This window comes from Canis lupus, chromosome 5, assembly GCF_011100685.1.
Source record: "Canis lupus familiaris isolate Mischka breed German Shepherd chromosome 5, alternate assembly UU_Cfam_GSD_1.0, whole genome shotgun sequence".
In the NCBI taxonomy this organism is placed as follows: Eukaryota; Metazoa; Chordata; class Mammalia; order Carnivora; family Canidae; genus Canis; species Canis lupus.
The window spans coordinates 11,424,880-11,451,612 of NC_049226.1; the positions used below are offsets into that span (position 1 = coordinate 11,424,880).

General features: G+C 41.6%; 1 protein-coding gene across 7 annotated transcripts in view; it reads right to left on the reverse strand.

The window, feature by feature from the left end:
- The window catches only part of JHY (junctional cadherin complex regulator), a 61,395-nt gene that overhangs the window by 11,811 nt on the left and 22,851 nt on the right, over positions 1-26,733 (reverse strand). For 4 of the 7 annotated variants that reach the window (XM_038535852.1, XM_038535853.1, XM_038535854.1 and 1 more), the window contains exons 4-6: positions 15,433-15,543; positions 6,790-7,448; positions 1,781-2,075 (exon numbers count right to left, since the gene is read on the reverse strand). In XM_038535852.1, the coding sequence (XP_038391780.1) occupies positions 1,781-2,075; positions 6,790-7,448; positions 15,433-15,543 (1,065 nt within the window). Of the gene's footprint in view, positions 1-1,780; positions 2,076-6,789; positions 7,449-9,766; positions 10,012-10,177; positions 10,283-15,432; positions 15,544-26,465; positions 26,618-26,733 lie in introns of those variants that run through there. The other 3 variants (XR_005359120.1, XM_038535856.1, XR_005359121.1) reach the window with 3 other exon arrangements.

A 26,733-nucleotide genomic window follows, 5' to 3' on the forward strand; every position in this document is an offset into this window, starting at 1 on the left:
TTCAAGTCGATTCCCTTGGAAACCACAAGATTTGCTGTGACTAGCAAATGGGCATGACCTGGATAATGATTCCCCCTGTCTGGGGCCCTGGCTACCTGCTGTTCTATACAAATAGCTCGGCTCTAAATCATTTTAGCTTCTGGAATAGCTCAAGGGACAAAGAGCACTTCTGTGAGTTTGTCAGATGTAGGGTGAAGGTGTTGGACCGAGCAAATGGATGCTGGTGGGTTGTAACATTCCTGGAAGTAAGCAAGGAGGGAGAGATTTTCTGAGTTGGAAAGGGGCTTTGGGTAGCAGTGACTGGAAGTTCTTTTTGTTTTTTTTCCCCTTCCCCTTCCCTACCCTCTCATGCTCTTAGACTTCCGGCGATGCCCTGTCACTGGGGTTCGTTTCTCCACCTCTTCTCTGTGAGACATGAATTACATTACTAAGAGAGGAAGGAAAAGGAAGCTAACATTTGATGATCTCCTCTTCTCTAGGGACTAAGCTTTTTTTTCTTCTTCTTTTTTGCCTGAAATACTCTTTTGTTTTTTTCTTATTAACTCTTGATCATCTAAAACTCAGCTCAGAATTATCCCCTGAAGCTCTGCTTGGCCGACCCCCAGGTTGGGATGTCAACCCAAGCTCCTCTGTGCAACCCACACATACCTCTTTTTTTTTTTTTCCTTTTCTGCAATGTTATACCGAAGCCATTTTCATGTGTGTCTATGTGAGGAAGGGTCATGGCTCATCCTCCTTACATGCTGGCACCTACCGCATTTCCTACTAGGAAGTCAACACCTATGTTGAATTGAACTAAGGTTGATTCCCTAAAACGACCTTATAGTGGATGTCCCTCTGGGCTGGGACACTGGTTCTTCCACTTGCTGGGACTGCTGTGTGCTCTGGCTTTCCATCAGTTCCCTTCCTAAGAACTGTCCTCAGCCAGATGGAACCGCTGTGCCCAAAGTTCCAAGCCTTGGGTTGAGGGGTAAGAGGGAGAAGCAGTAGCCAATGGCTGGTCCATGTGATGGAGCAAAAGCCTGGGCCCTTTACCTTCAAAGACCCTCCCAAAGTCCAAGCCTCATGGGCTTCTTAGAGGCTCCTGTTGCACCTGCATCATTGCACACTGTCCCTCAGCCAGCCCTGCCCCCTAACTCCTCAGCCTCCTGCCCCAGGGGCCTCCATTTCAGAGTCTATTCCTGGGGAACCCAGATCACCACAGGGCCATTGCTTCTGACCAGCTCTTTCCCAGTTGCCCTGTAAAACAGAATGCATTTTCCATTTTTCCCCCCTTATCATTTGACAGAAGCAAATGACCTTTCCTGAGGGTTTTTTTTTTTTCTTGTAACAGTAGAGAAATGCACAGGACCTTAAAAAAAAAGACTCCTTTCATGTGCCTTCATTTCTGCCTGGAAAGATTCCACCATGCATCCTTGCTCAGCCCTACTTTGTCTCCTCGGATAGGAGAATGTGCTGAGAGACTCAGCCTTGACTAGGGGTTGAGACAGGATGTGAGGAGCATTTCTGAGGGTGTGGTGTTTAACCTGGGCCCAAAGGAGGACTCTGCTTCTCTGCTAAAGTAGACTCTTCCCTGAGATGAAGCACGAATGAGGGACCTTTCAGGCAGCAGCAGGGGATCAAGTCAGAAGTGACTGAGGACTTGGGGCTGCCCAGTGTGGCAGCGGCTCAGTAATGACCATCCCTCCATCCCTATTGTAGATCTGATGTGGGGAAATGAAACCCAAGGGCCATCTATATTATCGAATGAAAAGGTTATTTGGTAAAATGCTTGCATTACCTTGATGTGGCTGCTTCTCCTGTGCTTTCTTCCTTTTTCCAGTTGAAGCAGATAGCCTTCGGAATTGCTGCGGCTAATTTTCACTGGGTGTCTTTGGCTTCTCTCTGAACTGAGTTGGGATTCACTTTCTACCCTTGACAATATAGGTGGAAGTGTGATGCTGGATGAGGCCCCTTCACTGGGCTGCACCTCGGTCAGCTGTATTAAGGCTTGCTGGTGCTGCTCCATTATCTGATTGAGCTGTGAATCTGGAGAAGCTCTAACAGGTTGGCTGTCCAAGGAAGAATGGAATTTCCTGAATGGGAAACACCCCCCACCCACACACAAATCTGTTAATGGAAACTGGATACATAAGACTTTTACCATAAAAGTCTTTATGAATTTGATGTATTCACTCTCCAGATCAAATTAAATCTTAAAATAATGACCTGTAGTTTAATCTTTTTAAAAAAACTTATTTGAGAAAGAGCGAGAGATCATGAGCAGGAGAAGCAGAGGAGAGAGAATCCGAAGCAGACTGTGCTGAGTGTGGAGCTCAACACGGGGCTCGATCTCATGACCCTGAGATCCCCACCCTGAGCAGAAACCAAGAGAGAGACACTTACCTGACTGCACCACCAGGCACATCTAGTTTAATCTTTTCATAAATATATTAATTTCTTAAAAGCCTCCTGGTTTTTCTTTAGGATAGTCTAGCTCTTATTTAGAACTTCCATTTAGTACATTCAGAAAAAAACAAAATCAAAAACAAAAAAACAACCTTTAAAAAGTCAAAGATCTTCCTACCATAAAATTCCTGGAAATGCTGGATTAAATTTAAACATCCTTTTGAATACACAGGTGAATTTTTTGGGGTAAGATTTTATTTACTTGAGAGAGAGAGAGAGAGTGTGAGAGAGCACAAGTGAGCACGAGCAGGAGGAAAGAGGTAGAGGGAGGGGGAGAAGCAGACTTCCCGCTGAGCAGGGAGCCTAACTTGAGGACCTTGGGATCATGTCCTGAGCCAAAGGCAGATGCTTAACCCACTGAGCCACCCAGGCACCCACATAGGTGAATTTACAAGACAGGCAGGGAATCTTTGAGACCAAAACCAAAAAAGGAACTAAAGAAAAAGCAGATTTTGAATAAGCTGAAGCTATGGCTTTCTTTGTGGGAGTTTTGGGTCTATAGACTTGAGTTCTAACACTTTGGTGCAGGGTATGTGAAATCTTGGCCCCATGTGGGGCAGGGAATCCACTGAGATGCCTGTATAAGGGCCTTGGAGAAGCTACATCCTCAGAAGCTGGATTAGTGAAAACCTCAGTCACCATCCTTGAGAATCAACAAAGCAAATCTATCTGTCTTGGTCTAGGTTCTCAGTTGGAAAAAAAATTCCTTGCGAATCTCCACCCGACAGTGTTTGAGGTTCATATTTACCCATGTAATCCTGGATTCCAACACCAAAAAAAAGTAACATAAGAAGGATCCCGGAGGAGGGCTACCTCTGCATATCTGGCAGAAGCAAATATACAAGTTCTCTGGAGGGATACGTTCCTTCTCAAGCCTGCTAGGTGTTTACAGACAAGATGGCTAAACATACATTCACCATCCAAAATCTTAGAATGTATGAGGAAATCATCTATCAAGTCAGAGTCTGCAGACACACATGCACACACACAGGATCCGTGATAGATTCCTAAGAACTTCTGATAATAGAATATTAGCATTCTCTTTTTTGTTTTTCAATAGCTTTATCAAGGTATCATTTGCATATCATCAAATTTCACCCACTGGTAATTGTATATATAGTTCAGTGATTTTTTTTAGCATGTACATTTATCTTTTTAAAATTTTATTAAAGCAAGCATGTTTAAAATGATTAAAGACATGAAAGAAGAAATCAAAACCCTGAGAAACCCATTTTGAAAAAAAAAGAACAGGGAAGCCTGGGTGGCACAGTGGTTGAGCACCTGCCTTTGGCTCAGGTCGTGATCCTGGAGTCCCAGGATTGAGTCCCACATCAGGCTCTCCCCACAGGGAGTCTGCTTCTCCCTCTGCCTCTCTCCCTTTGTCTCTCATGAATAAATAAATCTTTAAAAAAAATAAAAAGAAAAAAGAAAATAGAACAGGAAGGTTTTAATCAGAGCCAAATAAAAATTCTAGCCATGAAAAATACTCTGGCTTGGGTCAGGATCCTGTGGTCCCGGGATCAAACCCTGCGTTGGGCTCCCTGCTCAGCTGGGAGCCTGCTTCCCCCTCTCCCTCTGCCTGCAGCTCTCCCTGCTTGCGTTCTCTCTCTCTCTCTCATAATAAATAAATTAAATAATTAAATAAATAAATAAAATCTTAAAAAAAAGCACAGGTATCTAAAAGATAGAATATAAGGAACAGAATTCAAGAGACATAGAGTCTAGAATAACAGAATTTGATATACCTCTATTTGGTATTCCCAGAGGGAAAATAGGGCAAATGATACTTCATAAGGTGTGTAATATTGCCTATGACTATTTCATAATATGGATGATAATTTTGTGGAATTTATGAAAGAAATGAATCCTCAGATTTAGAAATCACAAGCAGGATTAAACATTTCGTACCTAGACCTAACACAGTGAGACTTCAGAACACCAAGAACAAAGAGGACGACTGTAACAGAAAAGACAAAACTGAATAATATATTGACAAAAAACTTTCCACACAGAAACACAGAAAAATGTTTTCAAAGAGTTTAAGTTTTTACCAGTTTAACTATATCTCCAGATAGAATGTAAAGGAATTTCAGGTAAAGTTTCCAGTGACCTACTCTTGTTGAAATACTTTCCAAAGGATGTCTGCTTCAAGAAGAAAGAGTAATATGGAAGAAAAACTGTGAGGCAAAGGCATGAAAAAACAATTAAATGTGAAATATTGACTGTATAAAATCAATAATTTTTAGAGTTCTAGGTGCTGGACAAGATGCTGGCCAGAAATTCTATGACCCGCAGGGTGATTGGATTAAAACAATCCAGCAATTCTGAATATGTTCTGGAAGAGAACAGAAATATTAACACTAGTCTAGTTAAGTTTTTTTAAAAAATTAATTGGATGGCACTAAAGGACATCATGCAAAGTGAAATAAATCTGACACACAAATACCATATGATTCCACTCATACATGAAATATAAAAAATAAAGAAAAAAAATAAAGAAAAAAGCCAAATCAGTCCCATAAATACAGAGAACAAACTGGTGGTTTCCAGATAGGAGGAGGTAGGGGATTGGGTTAAATGGGTGAAGGAGAGGGAGGTTTAGACTTTAAGGTACGGAGTGAATAAGTCATGGAAATAAAAGTCACAGCATAAAGAATATAGTCTTTATATAGAGCAATGTAATGGGACGGATGGTAGCTACCAGTGAACGTACATGATATATAAACTTGTCAGGTCACTAAGTTGTACACCTAAAACTAATGTAATGCTGTATGTCAACTATATGCAAAATAGAGAATATGTATTTCCAAATCAGGAGAGGGACAAAGTAACAAAACTCTATTAGTTCAATAGGGGATCTATATATCCATATATAGAGAGATATAGGAGTATAGAAACAGTAGGTGATCGAAGGGACAAATTAAGATGCTAGAAGTAAATCCAAATATGATTATTACAATAAATGTAAGTAGTTTAAAGCTGAAAATCCATTTGTGATAAAAGCTCCTTGCAAAAGGAATAGAAGTTTCCTGTCTCCCCTCACTGTCTACCAAAAGTTAAATATTTTTAATCCTATAAATACTAGAAGCACTCCCTCTAAAGTCAGGAAAGAAAGGCCAGGATGCTTGCTAGCTATCACTATCTCTTCTAGGAAGCTAAATCTGAATTTTATTGAATGTACATTCCACATCTCCAACACAGACAGCCCCGAAATGTCTTCTCATCACTTCAGACATGCAAAATTGTCTCCCTACTTTGAAAGTAAGCTCCTGGAAGGTACCTGGGCATCATACTACTTCTGTATCTTCTACAGCATTTTAGCCCTGGATTTAGTGCATATCAGGTTTGTGATAAACACATTTGACTGAAAGACATCAGGAAATGTCCTCTGAAGTGATTTTTTAAATAACTTTTTTTTTTATTGTAGAAGGAATAGATCTAGATTGCAGGGAACTTGAACAATTCAGAAAGTATGAAGATGACATTAAAAATAATCCAACCTTTCTTGCCAGAAATAACTACTATTGATATTTTGGTGCATTTTTTTCCTTTGTGCATATTTTTACATACTAAAGCTCCCACTCCTTAGGTGTCAATTTGTACCTTACTATTTTCTTTTTAAGAGGTGTTTCCTGATAACCATAACTTTTAATGGTTACATGATATTAAATACCATGATTTACCTAAACCTTTCCTTATTGTTGGGTTATTGTTGTCCTTTTGGTAAATGATGGTATTTTTGTGCATATGCATTTTTCTGTATTTTGAATTATTTCCTTAGGATAGGTCAATACAATGTTGGAGATAGTTTCCTCCAAACATTACTTTTAATCCCCAAAATATAATGATTTTTTATTTTTTTAATGGCCAGTCCCTCTGTCCTCCTCTCTTCCCTCTTAAACATCTGGCTTAACTACAGTTGAAAAACTAGAGACCAGGAAAAATACATTGAAAGTGTACTATTTGAGGCAGAAATCAGAGCCAATTGGGGTGCCTGGGTGGCTCAGTCAGTTCTTGGTTTTGGCTCCGTTCATGATCTCAGGATCGTGAGATCAAGCCCCATGTCGGACTCTGTGCTCTGTGGGGAGTCTGCTTGAGATTCTCTCTCTCCCTCTCCCTCCTCCCACACTTGATGCTCTGTCTCTGAAAGAAAGGAAAGAAAAAGAAAAAAGGAAAGCAAAAGAAAAGAAATTGGAGCCAAGGATCTTGTTAGGTGACATTTCCTCTCCTGTGACCACCCCCGTGACCTGTCCCCATAGCCCCCCCTCCCCATTCTCCTCCTGTCTTCAGTGGTCTCTCATTTCTTCTCTAGGAAAACACTTGAGCAAAGGGAATTCTTACCATAGTATTTCTAAGTTCTTATATTTTGTTTCTGCGTAAGCCTGATTGGGTTGCTGCTTCTTTTCCTTCGATCCATTAATGTTTATGTTAGGAACAGACCAGGAGCCCTTCTGGCTCAGGGGCACTGGTCTCTGAGTAAGCTCATGGAGGTAGTTCAAGTCCACATGGGAAAGAGTGTTGACGTGTAGCTGCTGTTGTGACAGTCTCTTCTCTCCCTGGCCTTTGTGTCCTCTTTCTTTCTTAACATTCACCGAGTGATATCCAGTAGGGTTTTTGTACAACACATTGTCAAAAGCCTGCTGTGGTGGAGCAAATTTATTGGAGGTTACTGTGGGATCCTGGCTCCTAAGTGCACTTGAGTGTTGTAAATCATTGTTAGGCGCATTCATAATTCCAATTGTTTCATGCTTTATTGAAGTCTCGGTAGGCTTATTTTGATTTTGTTGCTGCCTGGGAGTGCCCTTCTGGTTTCTGTGACTGACAGCCAGCTCTTCAGTCACCAAAGACTTCCGGCCACGCGGGCGTTTATGCTGGTTTCGAATCTTGTGCTTGGTTGGTCTTCTGGAAGGTTGCTGGCCATTTGTTGTTTCAGAAGATTGACCTCTTGGTACGCTGTTTGATTTTGCACTTTCATATTGAGACAAGTGTTCCTGATAATTCTAAAAAGATATCTTTGGTTAATGTAAATTGGGTGATTGGAACTCTTCTCACTTTACATTAGTATTTCTCAAACTAGGAGCTGAGACTTCTGGGAGGGTGACCACAATATTGGAAGGAGATAAAGAGTACAATAGGCTCTTTCCTAATTTCAGGATATAAGAGTGATTAGCTAAGTAGTTCCTCCTGGCAATTTCAGATTATGAATTATCTAGAAATAAGTAGAGAGAATGGGCTTTATATTGAAGTCTTTGACTTCAAATGTAAAATGAAGAGTTACCGTGTGTGTGTGTGTGTGTGTGTGTGTGTGTGTGTGTGTGTGGTGGGGGGAGCTTTACCTTTACAGGGCTACATACAAAGAAAGTACAAATATACATCAAAATATGCAAGTTTATTTTAACTAAGCTGAATATTTTTAAAAATCTTAACCAGAGAGCACATCAATGATCTGCTTTACCAACAAAGTACAAGTCAAATATGAGATACAATTTAGATGATCAGATCTTTTTACTCATATAGGTCAGAAGCTAGAAATGACCTCTTCACCAGATGAAACAAATTAGATTTTATTCAGAGGATTATAAAAGAGTCTGCACTGTGATAGGACATCTGTGAAGCCACAAGGGCTGTTTTGCTTCAGTTCCTTAATATAGCCTGTACTTAGGCAATCAAACATCTGGGGGAAATATTTCAATTTCAGAAAGGTCTTTATGCTTTTCAAAGTCTTGTAACAACAAAATGTACTCCTGGTATAATAGATACACTATGTAACTATATTGTGCTAAGCCATTTAGAGATATTTTCCAAGGAATAAAGCACTCATTACTTTGTGAAAAACTAGCAGAGTTAAGAGGCCTTTGGAAAGAATGATTAAATGCTTAGTAAAAATAGTAATATGACCATATGCATCTGTGTGGTATATAACTGTAACATATTTTTTCTTTCTGAACATATTAAAAAATCTCTACCTATGCAACATTAATTGAAAAATGCCAGTTACTGGATAATTCGAGGAAAAAACAATCCTTAAAGTTAATAAATCATATTTTTGCTCACATTGTTTTAGCTTGCTACAAAGAATGATCAAATTATTGCAATGAGTGCAACTTTTATTTCAGTTTTCTGATAAAACTACTAAGACATCCTATTCCTGTATAATATTAAATGGTATTCTATTTCTTTTTTTAAAAAGATTTTTATTTATTCATGAGAGACACAGAGAGAGGCAGAGACACAGGCAGAGAGAGAAACAGGCTCCATGCAGGAAGCCGGATGCAGGACTCGATCCTGGGACTCCAGGATCATGCCCTGGGCCCAAGGCAGGCGCCCAACCATTGAGCTACCCAGGCGTCCCTGGTATTCTATTTCTAATGACATCTCCCTATAATGAGGTTGAGATTGTTAAATTTAAAACAGTCCAATACAATAATATATTGCATGTCAGATTTTAAGTATAAATGGCTTATCTGAAATTTAGAGCATGTTTTCCATAAAATTTGAGCTTTTTGGAGCATTGACCAAGTTCTGATGAAACACCTCTACACTTTGTGTACTGGTGATACCCCAAAAAAGAAAAACTTCCTTTTCTGTATTTCAATTAAGAAAGGCTCTTCCTTCCATGCAGTATATTGAGCTGCATGGGGGAAATGTGGGCAAGAGGGCTCTGCAGATAGATATACAGTAGGCCCTTTCCTAATTTCCAAGAGTGTCCTCCCTTATAGTGGACCTAGAAGAAAACTCTATTTTACAATATTATCAGGTATGTTAATGAAACACAGTGGCCCTTTTCATGGCCATCATCAGTCTTCATGAAGGCAAAAAACAAACAAAAAACCTCCCCAAAACCCATCTTTGCTATGATATATGAATATTTATTGATGCTGGGAGTGTCAGTAAAAAATATATATATATTTGTCAGGGGCACCTGGGTGGCTCAGTCGGTTGAGCATCTGACTCCTGATTTCAGCTCAGGTCATGATCTCAGGATCCTGAGATGGAGCCCATGTCAGGCTCTGTACTCCATACTAAATCTGCTTGAGGTTCTCTTTCTTCCTCTCTCTCTGCCCCTCCCCTCGCTTGTGCTCGCTCTCTCTAAATAAATAGTCTTTAAAAAATAAAAAACATTTGTTAGCCTTTTAAAATTGCTAGGAAAATAGATGAACAGGAACCTTTTCTGCTGCCATCTGACTGTACATGACCCAGTTCTCTGTCCTCATTCCCACCAACAAAGAGGGGGGAAAAAGAAAGCTATCAGGAATTTTTTCCCTGGGGTACCAGACCCGAAATCTTGGGTTACCACTTGGTTTTAATCATGTTATACCTTTGCTGCTGACAATTCCGATTACAATAGTACTCTTCACAGGGTGCTTTGTCAACAGGGCCAAGGACTCCTCATTTTATGAAACTTCAATTGTCTCAAGTGTTAAATCCGCTATTCACATAAGTCTAAGTGCCCAGAGATGGCATTTCAGTCCCCAGAAAGGAAGACATTTACAGGCTTGATGTGATTTCTCTCACCTTCTGAGCAGGCTACTTGAGATCTGTGGTTTACTGAAGATTTATTACCTGACAATTGAGACATCAGGTGTCACTTTTTAGGTCGCAAGACCTGAGTTCCCTCAAGTTAATATACAAAGCCATTCTCAGGCTACTTAATCTCCACCAGCCCTGAAATCCTCTATTCCATCCTGCTCTCAATGGGGTTCTTTTGTTACCAATACTCACAATCAGTCCATACTCCATGCACTCAGAATAACTGCTTAATGGCACGAGGTTTTCCCAGCACACACACAGCAGTGGCCATTGGTACAGCGTTCGCATTGGGGAATCCTGATGCCTAATGCGAGGATGATAATTTCTTAGTAAGATCTGTACTTAGTTATTAACGTTCGTTCATACTGTGCCATCCGCGGGTAGTTTGCCCCCAACCCCGTGAAAGGCAGGGTCTGGCTGTTTCTCTTCTAGGACTTTCCTATTTACATGCCATGAGCGGAGGCTGTTTCTCTTCTAGGACTTTCCTATTTACATGCTATGAGCAGAGGGGAGGATGCATGCTCTGTCTCAACTGAAGGTTCATCTGCTTTAAAACAAAAGCCATCCTTGCTCTTAAGCCACCCCGATCAATCCTGAGGGTTGTGCCTGGGCTCCAAGATCAGCTCTGACCTAGGGAAGTGTCTGTTATGCTTATTAACAATAAAACGCAAATACATTGGGGTGTGTGTGTGTTATAAATTCCATCTGATGATATTAAGAAAATGTAGAGCATACATATTAACTGGCTCATTTTCAGCATCAGTAAGAGAGGACTCTGTTCTGATGAATAAAAGAAGCATAGCTCTATTGATGGTGGTGGAGGCAAGATCAAAATAACAGCTCTTATATTCTTATAATAATAGGAAAGGTGGGAAGATTACTTAGGATGTGATTACAAGGACTTTGATATTAATTAGTCAAAGATCCTGCATACCTTTCACCCTGTCATTCCTTTGCCTTGCCTAGAAAGGCAAGAGTAATTTTAGAGTGGCAAGAAAGAAAACATCCTATTTTGTTTTTCCGAAGCTTCACTTAATTGGAGAACTTTCTCTTTTTGCTATTGACAACATGCTCATGCCAACCTTCCCAATAGCAGGTTCTTCTGCTATTGGGAATGTGCTCCTTCACGTCGGCCAGCAAAGGTTGGACTCTCAGCTAAGTACTGGGTCCCATTCTGGATACACAGTGGAATTGGGATTTGGAAAAGCCGTGAAAGGAGCCCAGAATAATTCAGGACAAGATCTATGTGGCAAGGCAAAGCGAAGAGGGATGCTGTGGCTTAGTCAAACCCTTCGGCGTGAGTGGGGCGCTTCTATGGAAAGTGATGGTGATGACTGTCAACTGTCAGTATTTTTAAAGCGAAGATGCACAGGCTTAAATTGGCTCTGAGACTTTGTTTCTGGCCTGTCTTGTTTCCTTGCTCTATCCCTGCTTGCTCCACCTTGCTGCTTGTGAATATATTTCTATCTCTTCTATGAAAAAAAAAAAAAAAAAAGTAAGAATCCGTCATCTGATCTCATTCTCTGATTAGACATCATCTCTTAACCCGCAGTCGGGCATCTCGCAAGGGTAGGCCGCCTTTCCCATCTCTGGTTCTGACCTCTACACCCTGCAAGAGAGCGCTGACTCCCACCAGCCCACCCACCCTGCCACCAGGGGAACCTCTTGCTAAATCCTCTGGGCACCATTTTCTTTGCCTTTTCATTTTTTTCAAACTTACAAAATTATTTCAAACTTACAGAAAAATGGCAAGAAGAGCATGGAGAGCTCCCAAATACTGTTACTGGGAGTCGTTAACATTGTGCCACATTCCATCTTCCTCTGCGTGTCTCTCCATATATAGGTAGATGGACGCACACATGTATATATGTCATTTCTGTGACTATTGTGTGCATTATTGCTACTTGTTTTTTTTCTGAATCCTTTGAGACCACATATACCATTCCCTTTTCATGGCACCTTTTTGTCTTCCCTGTAGAGTCTGATCCTATTCACTGATGCATCTTTCTTAGAGATTTTCAGGTCTCTGGTTCCATGACACTATTTTACCCTGGGCGGCCTTTATAGTCTCTCACCTCCTGCTCTCTGCCTCTGCATACCCTTAAGACTTAACAATATGGACCCTGTTCTTGACCCTCCTCTCTTCTCCCATGACCTACAATTCCTGGGGTATCTCAACAATTCCTACAGCCTCTGTCCACCAGGGAGTGGATTCTTTCCACCAAAAGTACATTGCTAATTTAGATGTGTCTCCTGAATTCTATGCTCAGATCACATTCCGCCGCCAAACTCAGACTCACCACCCCTGTTCTCATGCCTTTCCCCCTCCCCCCAGCACAAAAACCCTCCTTTTCTTCCTCAGTGGCATTAGTACCGCTAATCGGACACTTGGAAACCAGTCTCTTTCTCTCTCTCCCATTTACCTCATATTCAAGCAATTTGCTGAAATGGTTATTCTCACTTCTTGACCATCTCTAGGCAGGCACTGAGGGGGTCAGGCGCTGCCTTGACCCGCAGGAAGTGTCATCCAGTTGGTGCATTAAGATCTGCCCACCACACTGAAAAGTGAGCTAATGGTCTGTGGAGTGTGGGACAGACCCAGAGCAGGTGCTGCCGCCCTGAGTTCTCACATTATCTCTTGCAGGAACCACAGCACATGCCACCTTACTGGTTTTGCCGTCTCTGCAATCTTATTGCCCTCCAATCCATTCTTCAGACCATGGCTAGAATGAATCTCCTACTGCGTAAGCTTGGTCGTGTCATTAACCTGCTTAAAATTTGCCAGTGGCTTCCTGCCATTTACTGGATAAAATCTAAAATCTTTGGGCTGGCATGAAAGCCTTTCAGGGCCTCTACCTCTAGTTACCTGTCCAGCCCTGTCACACCACTCTCCTCCCCAACACATGCTCCTTCATTTGCTGAGCCACAGGTGAGGCTGAGGACACGCCCCGTCTCTCATGCTCTCAGGTTTCTGCTCCCATTTGTCTGTTCGCCATATTTTGATTCATCCTTCTAGGGCCAGGTCAAATGCTGTCTCTTTTCAGGAGACTTTTCTCATCTTTTTAAGGCAGAATTAGGTGCTCTTTTAGTTCCTACCGCATGTTATACCCACATTCCTATCACTGCATTATAATGATTATATTGTTGTCTTCCAGCTAAAGCTCTGAGCTCCTGGAGGGTAGGAACCATTTTTTAAAAAATTATCTCTTATTACCTTATTTTTTTTAAAGTTCTTTTTCTTGAACCATGGTTTTCGGGCCAGACACCTGACCCCCAGTGCCTGGACTATAGTAGATACTCAATAAATACTGAATAAATATTCATTGTGGGATTTATTTTGATCTCATGTAAAGCCACTTCTTATTAGTGAGAGCTACTCATTGTTAGTGTAGGTTTACTGAGGGACACATCAAGTCTTCTAAAAGTTCTCTTTCAAGAAAAAAAATTTCAGAGGGGCCCATTTTCACAACATGATTTTTACATGTTTCTGTAACCAACCAGTAGATACTTCCCGAGGGCATAAAGTGCTGTGCTAACAAATGTAGAGAAATAATCTACATGTTCAGGGAGGTTATAGTATAGTTGGTACCAAAGGAATACAGGAAACAGCTAATGAGGTGAAGCCAAATGTGATAAACCCGAAGGGATTAGTCCAGACCACAGGCACAGTGGTAGCAGAGAGAAGGGGCAGAGGGTGGGGTGGGAGAGGCTGCAAAATCTTCATGCAGGATGGGGGGACCAGAAAGAAGGCACTGGATCTGAGTAGTTGAATCAGAGAAAGAAAGGCAACCTGGAGCATTTGCACGCTGAGTGCCTGCCTAGCTGGTGTGTAGAACGCAGTAGGGAGTTAACAAATCCTTTCCAAATAAAGAAAGGGAAGCATCCTATGGGCCACTCTGCGTTGATCATTTTAGATCTAATGATCTTTAGATATGTGGCCCTCTTTGTCTCCATTCAGAAGTGGGTGATAAACAAGTGAGTTCTAGTACCCACACAGAGAATAAACAGCATTCTTTTGGCTTTCTTCTGATTTTCTTCCTCACATAATTTTTTGACCTCCTCTGTCAAAGGCCATGCCATGAATCAAGCACTGTGATTATTTTACCATTGACTGAGATCCTATAATTTTCTGTCACGATAATTATGGAAGCTCTAGGTTGCAAGAGGCTTACAGGCTTCAAGTATGTTTTCTGTAATAATTTAACTAGAGAAAAATATCATAGAATAATAGCATTTTGCAGCTGGGATGCATCTTGTCATTCATTTTGGGCAACTCTTCATTTAATAAGGAAGAAACTTAAGGCTTGGGGGAAGTTGAGATTTGCCCAAAGTTCTCAATTGACTAAATGACAGGTGAAGGTCCAGAAATCCATGTTTTCTGACGCAGTCTGTTAGCTGTAACACATGATAAAACCCTAAAGTGTTTCCCTTGTCCTCTCCATCCTGTTAGCCAAGCTCCCTAGTCTCGCCCTCAGGTCTGGTGTAGACCCTGTCCTCTATATCCCATTACCACGAACATTTCAGTACCCATCCTCTCAACCTCTGGGTTTCAGGAAGTTCTGGGTGAACAATTGTTTTTACTCCCTGTCCCCCCTCTCCCAACTTTGAGAATGACTGGAAGCCACTATGAAGGAAAGATGATGATTTAGGCAGTCCCTCTTTTCTAAATTCTCTGAAAATGGAATGAACTTTATTTTTATTATTATACCTTTACCACCGTACATAGTTCTAACTGATGGTGTCAGTAGGCTTTCTAGGCTGGGTGATTTCATAGGGCTCACCCCTCCTTCAGCAGGGATAAAATCTGGTGCGAGGGTGACTGCTCCCTGTAACTCCAGACACTGGTTGGAGACAAAATCATGTGCTAGCACTTTTCCTCTTCTAAATAAATGGCCACTGGGGACTATTTTGCAAATATCTTCCCTAAAGTCATATTATGATGTCAGAATAGCCCAGGGCCAGAAAAGGATGTTTTCATGCTAAATTCCTGGTTGGTAGGCTTTCTTATCCTGCAAATGAGGGTTCAATGACGCTCTGGGGGATTCCTGCCTATTTTTAGGGATTGTGTTGCCCATCAGTTAGGGACACTGTGACTGCCAGCTCCATAAGGAAACAGACTTGGGAGCAGTGCACATTTGGACAATATTATGCAACTGAAATTTTTTTTTCCTCCTGCATTTTCTTCATGCCTTTCTTCTGTTTGGGGTTTTAATTTAAAGAGTGATTTGATGATTTTCTTCCAGGAAATTTGGAACCTTTGGAAAAATGGGTAGAGTTGGCTGGCTGAGCAAGCAATGGCCCATCTGGGGAAAAAAACAGTCTTAGCCCTAGAAGGGTGGGTAACTACTCTCAGGCATAATAATAAACCTGTAAGTGATAAAAAGTGAGTCATGAACATTACATATATTTAACAGTAACTCTTGAAACCCATTAAGAGTTTAATCTAGAGGTAACCTTTAGCTGTTGGGCTCTTTGATGCCATTTGTCTTCAGGATTGATGGCAGCATTTTCCATCTCTTTGGCATTCTGAATGGATGTCTTGTCAGTTGCACTGATGGGGTAGATCTGAGAGGATAAACATATAAAGCGTGTTAGTGGGATTCATTTTAGTCTTAGAAACATGAGACTCATCTATGTACTCTAGAAAGAGGTCCTACAGGGCTATGTTTTATTTTCAGTTCAAGGATATATCTTAGACCTCAGGGACCTGAATTTTTCCCAAGAAAAACAAGAATAAATAGTGTTTTCTCCTATAGGCTTGATGTGAGAATTGGTGCTTTGAGGTCAAACTAGTGTTTACTTTAAGTGTTCAATACGTATGTGGGGGACCCAATTTTAGAACAGTTATCTGAACCAGATTTAGTAACTAATGTTGAGTCTATAAAATGAAATGAAATAGCACTAGGCTTCAAGATAATGGTAACAATAGAAATAATATTAATATACATTGAAAGTTCATAGTGTGGTAGTAGTTGTCCTAAGCACTTAGCATATATTAGTTGTACTATATTAAGCCTTATCATGCATGAACTATTATTATCCCTTTTTTGCAGAAGAGAAAACTGAAGGACAGAGACGTTAAGTAACTTGTCCTGAATCAACAGCTGATAGGTGGAGGAGCCAGGCAGTCTAACTCTAGAGCCTCTTATTTAGCAATTTTGAAATATCATCTTTGACTTACAGAATTTGTAATGTTGGCACTTGGGGAATTTGAACAACATAGATCAGAAGTTCTCAACTTTAGTTAGATGTTAGAATGACAAAATATCAGTGCCCTGGCCCCATCACAGACCGATTAAATCAGAAGCTCTGGGGTGTCCCAGAGAGCATTATACTTTAAAAGCTCCCCAGGTGGGTCTACTATGCAGCCAGGTTTGGGAATCACTGATGAAGGCAGCTACGCGGGATTTAGGTCCCCAAATTATGGAAGCCCTTCATTGCCTTCATTACCTACCTATTTTATATTATTTTTAAAGTTTATTTTTAAAAATAATCTCTACACCCATCCTGGGGTTCAATCTCATGACCCCAAGATCAAGAGTCATCCGTTCTCCCTACTGAGCCAGCCAGGTGCCCTGCTACCTATTTTAAATCAAGAAATTAGGTTGTCTCTGTGCTTTATGGAAGTCCAGGCACCAGGAAGCATTTCAGAAAGCAAACTAAAGTCCTACAATCTTAATGTTGGCAAAAGAATCTGGAGGTAATCCAGTATATCTGCTTAGTACTTCTGTACCATCCCTGGTAGAGATGCATCCATTTGCTGCCTAAACAATGTCCCTTCTTCTGGCAGGAATTACCTGTTTATGTTACTATTACTAAAGGTTTAAAGATTTTCCATGGACTGAGGAGGAGAGAAGGCGTAAAGCGGTTTATGAATATTCCCTTTCTGTGGGAGACCTGGTCCTTTCCACCATCCCATGGAATAAAGTGTTAGCTCTCTTACTCTCTGCTTCCTGGATGGTGAACATACTGTTGCATCATCAAACAATCACTTATATGTTACAAAGTTCACCCTATGAGAGCATAAATATATCTTCCTGTAATTTCTATCCCTCGGCCTTCTGAAATAATGGAATTAAGTCAATCTCTCTTTCAGACAATAGCCCCAAATGTTAGCAGCTGACTATGATGCCTTTGCTAAGCCTCCTCTATTTACAGGACCCAGGGAAAGATTTCTTTGCCATTCCTCCTGAGACAGGTTACCCACACTGGACTCGTTTGGCCACTGTGCTTTATGGCTTGTAAAGGTTGACTTCCTCCTTTCTAAACTGCTGTAACAGACCTTTAAATTTAGATTCTGTATTTTACACTTATTAAATAATTTTTAAAATTTTATTTTAATTAATTCATGAGAAACACAGAGAGAGAAGCAGAAACATAGGCAGAGGGAGAAGAGGCTCCCTGCAGGGAGCCTGATGCAGGACTCGATCCCAGGACCCCGGGATCACGACCTGAGCCAAAGGCAGATGTTCAGCCACTGAGCTACCCAGGTACCCATATATTTATTATATTAAATTACCCCTGGTGGGCTGTGTTGTGTGAAAAGCAGCAAGCTGTCTAATGCTGGAAAGAGCATGGGATTTAGAATCTGTCATGTTTATGTTGAGATTCTCCTGCTGCTTGTAACTATTACTCCACATTTATGCAAATTGCTATTCAATAAGGGAAAGAGGGGGAAATACTTGTTTAATATTAAAAATCCAGAGTCCTTGGGGATCCCTGGGTGGCTCAGCGGTTTAGCGCCTGCCTTTGGCCCAGGGCGTGATCCTGGAGTCCCGGGATCGAGTCCTGGATCGGGCCCCCTGTGTAGAGCCTGCTTCTCCCTCTGCCTGTGTCTCTGCCTCTCTCTGTGTGTCTCTCATGAATAAATAAATAAAATCTTTAAAAAAAATAAATAAAAAATAAAAAGCCAGAGTCCGATGATAACCTCATTCCTCACCACTCGATGTGGCTTCTGTGGCCACGAGAAAGACTATTTTGGGTGAACTCTTATCTCCACCTGGATGTGTACCTGTCCTCATTACTAGACTCACATATATAGATATGGCAAACATATGGTATGGAAGTTTAGATACTTCAAGGTTGATCTGGAAATGGGAAAAAATGAAAATAAGACTTCTTCATGCTTGAATTATCATGGCGAATACATGGAACAAAACGTGCTGTTGGACTATGGGATTTTTTTCCTGATTACAAATGGGAATACTCAACAGATTTTGAAAGATTACCTACTCTGCAAAAGGAAGACTTCCCAACACCATGGAACAGCTTAACCTGCTCTGAAATGGGAAGTTTAAAAATACAAATGCTACCACCGAAGGTCAGGAACTATGTGCCATGATGCCGTCTCTCTGTCCCTCCTCTCATGGCCCTGGTTTAAAAAACACGAGGAGACTGTAAAAGTATTAGGTTTCATAACTCTGGGCTTTGTTATTGCAAAGATTTCTATCCCTTACTCCCGTGATGTTAAAAGGAAACATCACTCATTTATTACTTATTTTTATCTTTTATTTTTGAATTTTTTATTTTTAATTTTTTAAAAAAAGATTTATTTATTCATGAGAGGCACATAGAGAGAGGCAGAGACACAGGCAGAGGGAGAAGCAGGCTCCCTGCAGAGAGCCCAATGTGGGTCTCGATCCCGGGACTCCGGGATCACACCCTGTGCCGAAGGCAGACGCTCAACCACTGAGCCACCCAGGCATCCCTCATTTATTTTTATCTTATTATTTCTTTAAGATTTTAAAAAAATTATTTATTTGCAAGAGAGCACAAGCAGGGAAGAGCAGACTCCCTCTGCGCAGGGAGCCCTACCCTGAGCTCCATCCCAGGACCCTGGGATCATGACCTGAGCCGAAGACAGACACTTAACCACTGAGCCACTCGGGCCCCCCAGAAACGCCACTCATTTAAAAGGAAAATCATCTCTTTCCTGGATGAGAAATGAAGGCCTAGAGAGTTGGGAAAAAAGTCTAAATAGGCTGCCTAAGCAGGGGAGGAAATAATCCTTTTTCAAACCTCAAACAGGTGATGTCTTGGACAAAAATGTTATCAGGAGCTTGGGAGAAAAAATTGGGCTATTTCCTGCATCTGCCACTAGGATGTTTGATTCCTTGGCTTTTGTAAAAGGGACTTGCTTGGTTTAATTGATGCAGCCTGTCCCTGGCGATACTGATTGTTTGACCGCCGTGATGGGATCCCTCACATAGCTCTGCTGAGAAGTTTCCAAATTACAAATACATGGTCCTCCGCTTCCTTCCCCAGGGAGTGTAGTAGGATATAGGATATTTCCATCTGCAGGCTGTTTTGGTGGAACTCAGTGTCTGAATCACCCCAGTGAGAGTCTCAGGGCAAGTAAAGCATACTTCTACATTATCTCTTTGAAAGTGGAATGGGACACAACCTCTGCCAGCTATTTTTTTTTCCCTTTGGCGAACCATTCTATTAATACCAATCAAATCGAGAAAATGATCAAATGAAATTGCATTTTGAGCATCATAAGCTGTGTAATGTCTATTCTGTTAAATTGAGGCCTATAATTGCTTCTCTACTGAAAAGATACAACAAAGACAGCAATCATGGCATGTCATTATCCCAGACTAGAAAACCGGCCTTTGCTGGGAGGACTTCAAAGGCTTGCGGTTCTCGAATTGCATTTGGCTGCTATTGATGAAGCACGGGCAATCCTGATTAGGTGTTTACACTGAGGTAAGGCGCAGAGCAGAGAGCCTGAGTGCCTGAGTCTAGAGCCATTAAAAAATTGTACATTATGTTCCTTGCTTTGAAGTGAGGGTTTGTAGGAAGGAAAGCGACTCAGATTGAGTACAGCTGAGCTAGATTGGGCGGCTACTTCGCTCTCAAAGAAACTCGGCAGGTTCTTAGAGGATCGGCGCCGCACAGAGAAGTTGAGGCTTTACCCGAAGAGCTCTGCACAGACACACACTGCAACCTATTTAGAAAGCATATGATCCTTAAGTTCTGAAGTCGCTGGAAGTTTCGCTCCTTTATTCCTTGATGCTGTGTCTTGTTAGACTTTATGCAGAGCCCTACGACGGACAGATCAGTTTCCCTGTGACTCCCGGATGGTATTAACCACCAGCATGTATCCAAAATCAATCAGGCCAAGGGGTCTGATTTTTTTTTTCTTTTTTTTTTTACTGTAGTATTTGCTTCCCATCGCTCCAGGACATCTGTTCCCTCTGTCCCCCTCCCTTCGGGACCCAATCCCTGGAGTCAGTGAACGGTGGCTGACTTGGCTAAGGAGCGATCTGTGCGATTTCTAATACGCTGCGCTCCGTGTCAAAACCAGCCCCCCGGCAGCACTGCGGGTACAGGGCCAGCAAGAGAGGCAGAGGTGAGGGGGTGCAGGGAGCCCCCCCATTGTGCGGCTCTAACATGGGTATTTTGCACAGCTGTTTGAATGATCTGGGGATTTGTATTCGGGATGCAGCGATTTAGAGACAAAACGCATGAAATATTTTGGCTCCGGGTTGGCCACTTGGCCCCTTCCTGAGGAACGTGTCACCTTGCATTTCACACGGATGGGCTCAGTGAGAATTTGATGACCTTTGGGCAGACTACGTTTTGCATTTTTGGATCCTGCAGCTTTTAAAACCCTCCAATGGGGACGGCAGGGTGGCTCAGTGGTTGAGCCTCTGCCTTCGGCCCAGGGCATGATCCTGGGGTCCCGGGATCGAGTCCCGCATCGGGCTCCCTGCACGGAGCCTGCTTCTCCCTCTGCATGTGTCTCTCATAAATAAATAAATTCTTTAAAATAAATAAATAAATGAAACCCCCAAACGAATTATGCTGGCCACTGCTTTAACACCCTTCAGTGCTTCTCCATTGCTTTAACCTTTAAAGGCTTGTAAGGCCCTGCCTCCTGTACTTCCTGCTCTTTTCACATTGTGTGTTTTCTTAGTTCTGTGGTTGGGCCACAGGTACCCGGATCTCTGGGTCTGTGCGTAGGCCATCCTTTGATGGGAAGCACCTCTTCACCTCACTTATTCTGACCAATCCCACTGACTGTTGCTGTTCCAGCCTCCGCTGAAATGGAACTTCCTCCAGGAAGCCTTCTTTGACACCTCTGTGGTTACAATAGATGCACCTGAACTCACGGCCTTGGCACTCTGTACTTTCCCTTTTGTAATGGGTATGGCCTGGGTGACTATGTTTGTTTCCTCTCTAGACTGTAAGTCCCAGCTCCAGTGGTGGTATTCATGGGAGCCATGGGGCGGCCCTGAAAGTGCCCGGACATACATGCTCTGTAAATATTACTGAAATATTTAGTGAAAAGACCTGTCTACATTGAGCTCTGAATTCTCCATTTACAATCAGAATACGGAGACCCTACTTGTTTATCTGGCCAGATTTGTGGTTTATAATAAAGCCAGGTTGTCAACCATCAACAAAATAAGGTGGAAAGCAGGCCTTATCTTTTCCTTTCTCTTGCTTGCTCCGCCCAGGACCACTGGGCCTTCACCCTTCACATGTGCTGTTCTGTCTTCCAGGAACATTCTTTCCTCAAATATCTGCATGATGAGCTCTCTCACCTCCTTCATGACCTATTTATTTATTTATTTATTTATTTATTTATTTATTTATTTATTTATTTATTTATTTATTTATTTATTTATTTATTTATTTATTTATTTATTTATTTATTTATTTATTTATTTATTTATTTATTTATTTATTTATTTCATGACCTCTTTAAAACTGTAATCCACCCCCCCATATACCCAAACTCCCTATTTCTCTGCTCTCTCTCTCTCTCTCCCTAGTCCTTCTATCACCTACAAATACACTGATTTAACTATTTTGTCTATTGTCCATCTCTTCCTACTAGAAAGTTAACCCCACGAGGCCTGGGACTTTTGTCTTTGGTTCAGTGATCTAGCTTGAGTACCTAAGACAATGCCTGACACATAATAAGCTCTTAATAAATATATGCCAATGAATGAAGCAGTTAACTATTTTTAAGAATATGAAAGAGATTTTTAGGAATATCTTGTGTTTGATTAATCAGGTAACCTGAGCTCTATATAACACAACCAAGAATATGTAAGTGTGACCTCTGGATGGCCACAGAATTCAAATTGCTCCATTACTAAAATCCTTCAGTGATAACACATCATGTAGAGGAAAGGCACGACTCTTTAGCACAGCAGTTTTAAAACTTGAGCATGCATTAGAATCACTCGGAGGGCTTATTAAAACAGATTGCTGGGCCTCGCCCCAGAGTTTCTGATTCAAGAGGTCTGGGATGGGGCCCAAGAATTTGCACTTCTAACAATTTCCCAGGTGATGCGGAGGCTGCAGGTTCCAGGGACCACATTCTGATAGCTCCTGGGTTACAGTGACATACAAGGGCCTGCATGGAAGGCACCTGCCAGTTTCTCTGGCCTAAATACCCACGCTCCCATCCTCATAGTCTAGACAGGTACAACATGGAAGTAGTCATCTTCTCAACTCACTGGATTAAGTAGCACTTTCCAGTCCTTCTTTAAGATATCCCAACTAATGCCCACAGCTGATGCTCACGGCTGGCCAGCTACTCTCTAGGATGCCTTGGTATTTCTGTGTCCACCAGCTGAGTGGTATGTTTACCAAGAGGCTTTTGCATTTCTTTGCAAACCTGTTTGTTTGTTTATTATTTGTTTTTTAAGGTTGGATCAGAAGACTTAAAAAAATATTTTTTAGATTTTATTTATTTATTCATGAGACACACACACACAGAGAGGCACAGACACAGGCAGAGGGAGAAGAAGGCTCCCTGCGGGGAGCCTGATGCGGGACTCGATTCCAGGACCCCGGGATCATGCCCTGAGCTGAAGGCAGATGCTCAACTGCTGAGCCACACAGGGATCCCACAGACTTTTTTATTTTTTAAAATATAAGTTCAATTTGCCAACATATAGTATCGCAGCCAGTGCTCATCACAACCCGTGCCCTCCTTAGTGCCCGTAACCTGTTAATTTTTATTGTACATGTTGTGGAAATTTTAAGAATGTATTTGAAACTTAGATAATTTGGAGAAATCTGAGTGTGAACAGAGTTGTTATTTTCAGGAAATTAAATAAAATAATTTAGAGTGACCCAAAAAAGCAAAAGGCAAGGTGACGGCAAGGGGGGAAAATATATGAGAGATTAGGGGAAACAGTCATTTAAAAAAAATCAAAGATTATATTCTCAGATCCTCTCTAAAGGCTTCCCAAGTTTTCCCTTTGGCTTTAAGAAATTAAAAGTAAAAATCCTAGGTCTCTCAAACTGATGCAAAAGGACAAGAGCGTACTCCAGGATCACACACACCGACAGGAGAGGTCTCGGCCCCTTAGGACAGACTGGTGAGTTCCTGTACGTTTATATTCTTCTGTGAAAATCAACTATTTAGGGTCATCATTTTTCACATCTGCTTTAACCACTATATTTGGTTAACTGACTAGTACCCTAGAGGTTCCCACTGTACCAGCAGGCTCCACCTACACCAAATCCTTTTAACACTTTCTCGCCATCACACTTGCTCCCTTTGCCTGCAGTATGTTTGTTGCCCACCACCATCTGCTACCTTCCTTTTGAAGAATTTGTTCAATGGTTGCCTCTTCTGTGAAGCTTCCCCTGACAGACTCAGGCAGTTTTTCTTCTGTGTTCCTTTGGGACCTTACGTGTCTCTTCTACAGGTACTATCTTATTTATTTTTTAAAAATTTTGTTTATTATTTATTTGGAGTGTGGGAGGGGAGGGGCAGAGGGAGAGGGAGAGATAATCTCAAGCAGACTTCCTGATACAGGGCTTGATCTCACAACCCATAGATCACAACCTGAGCTGAAATTAAGAGGTGGACGCTTGATGGACTGAGCCGCCCAGGCACCCTGATGCTGACTCTTCCAATGTCTGCTACCCATAAGGCCATAAGCTCCTAAAGAGCAGATACAGTGACAGCAGTAAAAATGACTCAGACTCCTAGTGGACTAGGTCATTTAATAAACAGGCAGAGCATCCTTCCTCCCATTACCACGGCTCTGGACTTTACCACATAAGCAGGTACAATGGCCTGGGGAAGATGGCCAGGCCTGTGGGGCCCTCTGGGCACGTTTGTGAAAGCCATCCTGAGAAATGATTGCTTATGTTAAGGTTCAGGTTTCTGAAAGGGCATGCTTTGGTTACGTGGAAAGTTGTCTTATCATGGATTCCCTCAGCAGTAATGCTGAATTAATGGAGTGTCACTCTATAGATCATACAATTGGTAGTTAAACCAACTAAGTGCTGAGTGGTGTGCACAGAAAAATGCCTTAGGAAATGCGTTATACTAGAAAAAAACTCCAAAGTTCAATTTGAATTATGCTGTCATAAGTAAGTGCTCTTGTTGTGGTCATGCAGGGCAAAAGGAAAAAATAACCCAATCAATGAAGATACAGAGTACTTTATAGAAGAATAATTTTTATGCATATAATAGAGGGGAGATGGAAAAATATAACCAAACTGGAAGAATTCTAAGAAAAAAAAGAATTCTGTTTCTAACCAAATAGAATGATCATCACTTGAAATAAAGGTATAGCTTAATTTTATAGATAATTATATAAACCTAAAACTATAGTAAAGAAGAGCAATCTGTTACTTAAATATGAGTCTAGGGGCACCTGAGTGGCTTAGTCAGTTAAGCCGCCAACTCTTGGTTTCAGCTCAGGTCTTGATCTCATAGGTCATGAGATTAATCCCTGCATCAGGCTCTGTGCTCAGTGGGGAGTCTGCTCGAGATTCTCTCTCCTTCTCCCTCAGCCCCTCCCACTCATGTTCTCTCTCTCTCGAATCAATCTTTTAAAAAAAATTTTTAAAATATTAGTCTTATCCAGTAGGAGACTAAATTAAATCAAATGTTCAATAATAAATATGTAGGGCTACATGTTATATACAAAGCTTTCACATACAGTATCTCATTTGGTCATCCCATAATCCCGGGTCTGCGGTAGAAGGCAGAGGCCTTTGAGCTGCATCTCAAGAGGGAGGGTAAGGTTTTCCTAAGCAAAGAAGGCAAGAAAGAGTGGTCCATCAGCATGACCAGAAACGCAGTGGAGATGCTGGGTTCTGGGAGCTGTGAGTTCCCTGAGGATGCAAGGGGCAGGGCTGAGGGTGGGGATGACAAAGGGAAAGGCTGAAGCAGCAGGAAGGGGTTAGGTCACGGAGAGCCTTGTGTACCACTCTGAGAGTTTGAATCTGGCATAGACATGGCAAGTGCGAAGTGTGCCTACACATACCCTTTTGTGGACAGTCTTCTGGGAGTCATACCATATAGATTGGGCTACTAAGGCATTGAAATGCTACTCTTTTAGCCATACTTTCTTATTCTACCTGAAGTCCTATTCCTTTCATCTTGAGGCACTATTGACCTGAAAAAAGAAAAAAAAAATCTGTTTCGAAGGGCCTGTTCCCAGAATGATTCCTTTCCTTTCCTAGGGCTTCAGAATGCCCAGTATTGTGACAATAGCTTCCCTTTATTGTCTGCTACATGTCGGGGGCTTTGTATAATTTTCCCAATAGGCCTCTAAGGCAGAAATTGACCCCATACAATAGATAAAGAATGTAAGACTTAAAGAATCACTTGCTCAAATATCTAGGAAGTGCTACCACCTAATATGCTGGAGAGTCAGGATATAATCCCTGATTGTCTGACTTCCAAATTGGTGCTTTGTTTTGGTTTTATTTTTTTCTCCCATAGCATTGTGTTGCCCCTAGCGGTTGCCCCTGTGCTACCAGGGCTGGCACAAACCAAACCTCCTCCCCCAGAGATTCCATAGTTTTCTCTTTCTCATCTGTTCACATCTCAGCTTGAATGACATATCCTCAGAGGGTCCTTCCCAAGTACTCAGACATCCTAGCTACACCCCCTTCATCGTGTTATTAAGTAAAGTTATTCAGTATTCTCTAAGATATGTATTGGCACTTGAAATTATTTTGTTAGATTTCTTGCCTCTGTTACATGACTGGAGCAGAAGTTCCTTGAAGCCCAAGCTCCTTTGCCTTGTTTATTACATCCCTAGCACTGAGCACCAAGCATGTAGCTGGTGCTCAATAAAGGTCTGTTGGCTGACACACCTGCTGTCTCAGCAGGAGCCACAAATGTATGTTGACCTTCAAAATGGGTAGTGGATTCTTTCTAGGGCTTTATATTGTCTTGAAGACTATAGGTGACCGTATAACCTTTCTATATTTGCTTTCACGAAGTATCTGTGATTTTTTTCTTTTTTTCCCTCCGGGCAGGACAAGGGAAGAATAACATGTCTAAAGCACTTCCTGCTCTTTTGTGGGCACGCTAGATTTTACCTTCATCAGTCTTCAAAGTCATGCTGGAATCAAGATAGAAAGGTAGCTCCTTTTTCAAGACATAGATTTCTTTTAATGGTAGATCATAAATGGACTCAAATTCTAACTAATGAGTTTCAGACAAACACTGAACAAATCATGAGTAAAAGTAAGTCCTGAATATTCACCGGCAAAGTTCCTGGCTGACCGTGATACTTAGGTGCCCTCTAGTGTGTGTTGGTTTTTATATCAGTTCCTTGCTTAACACGTCATGTGATAAAGAGCTCCTGAATTCCAAGGTGATTTTTCCAGTGCATTTTAGTGTACCATCAACAGATCTCTGAAAAATGGCAAAAAAAAAAAAAAAAAAAATTGTGGGGCAGCTTAATTTAAAAACTGATGCTTCTGCTTTGAGCCAATATTTACAAGTACAAGAATGCAACGTGGCTTACCCTG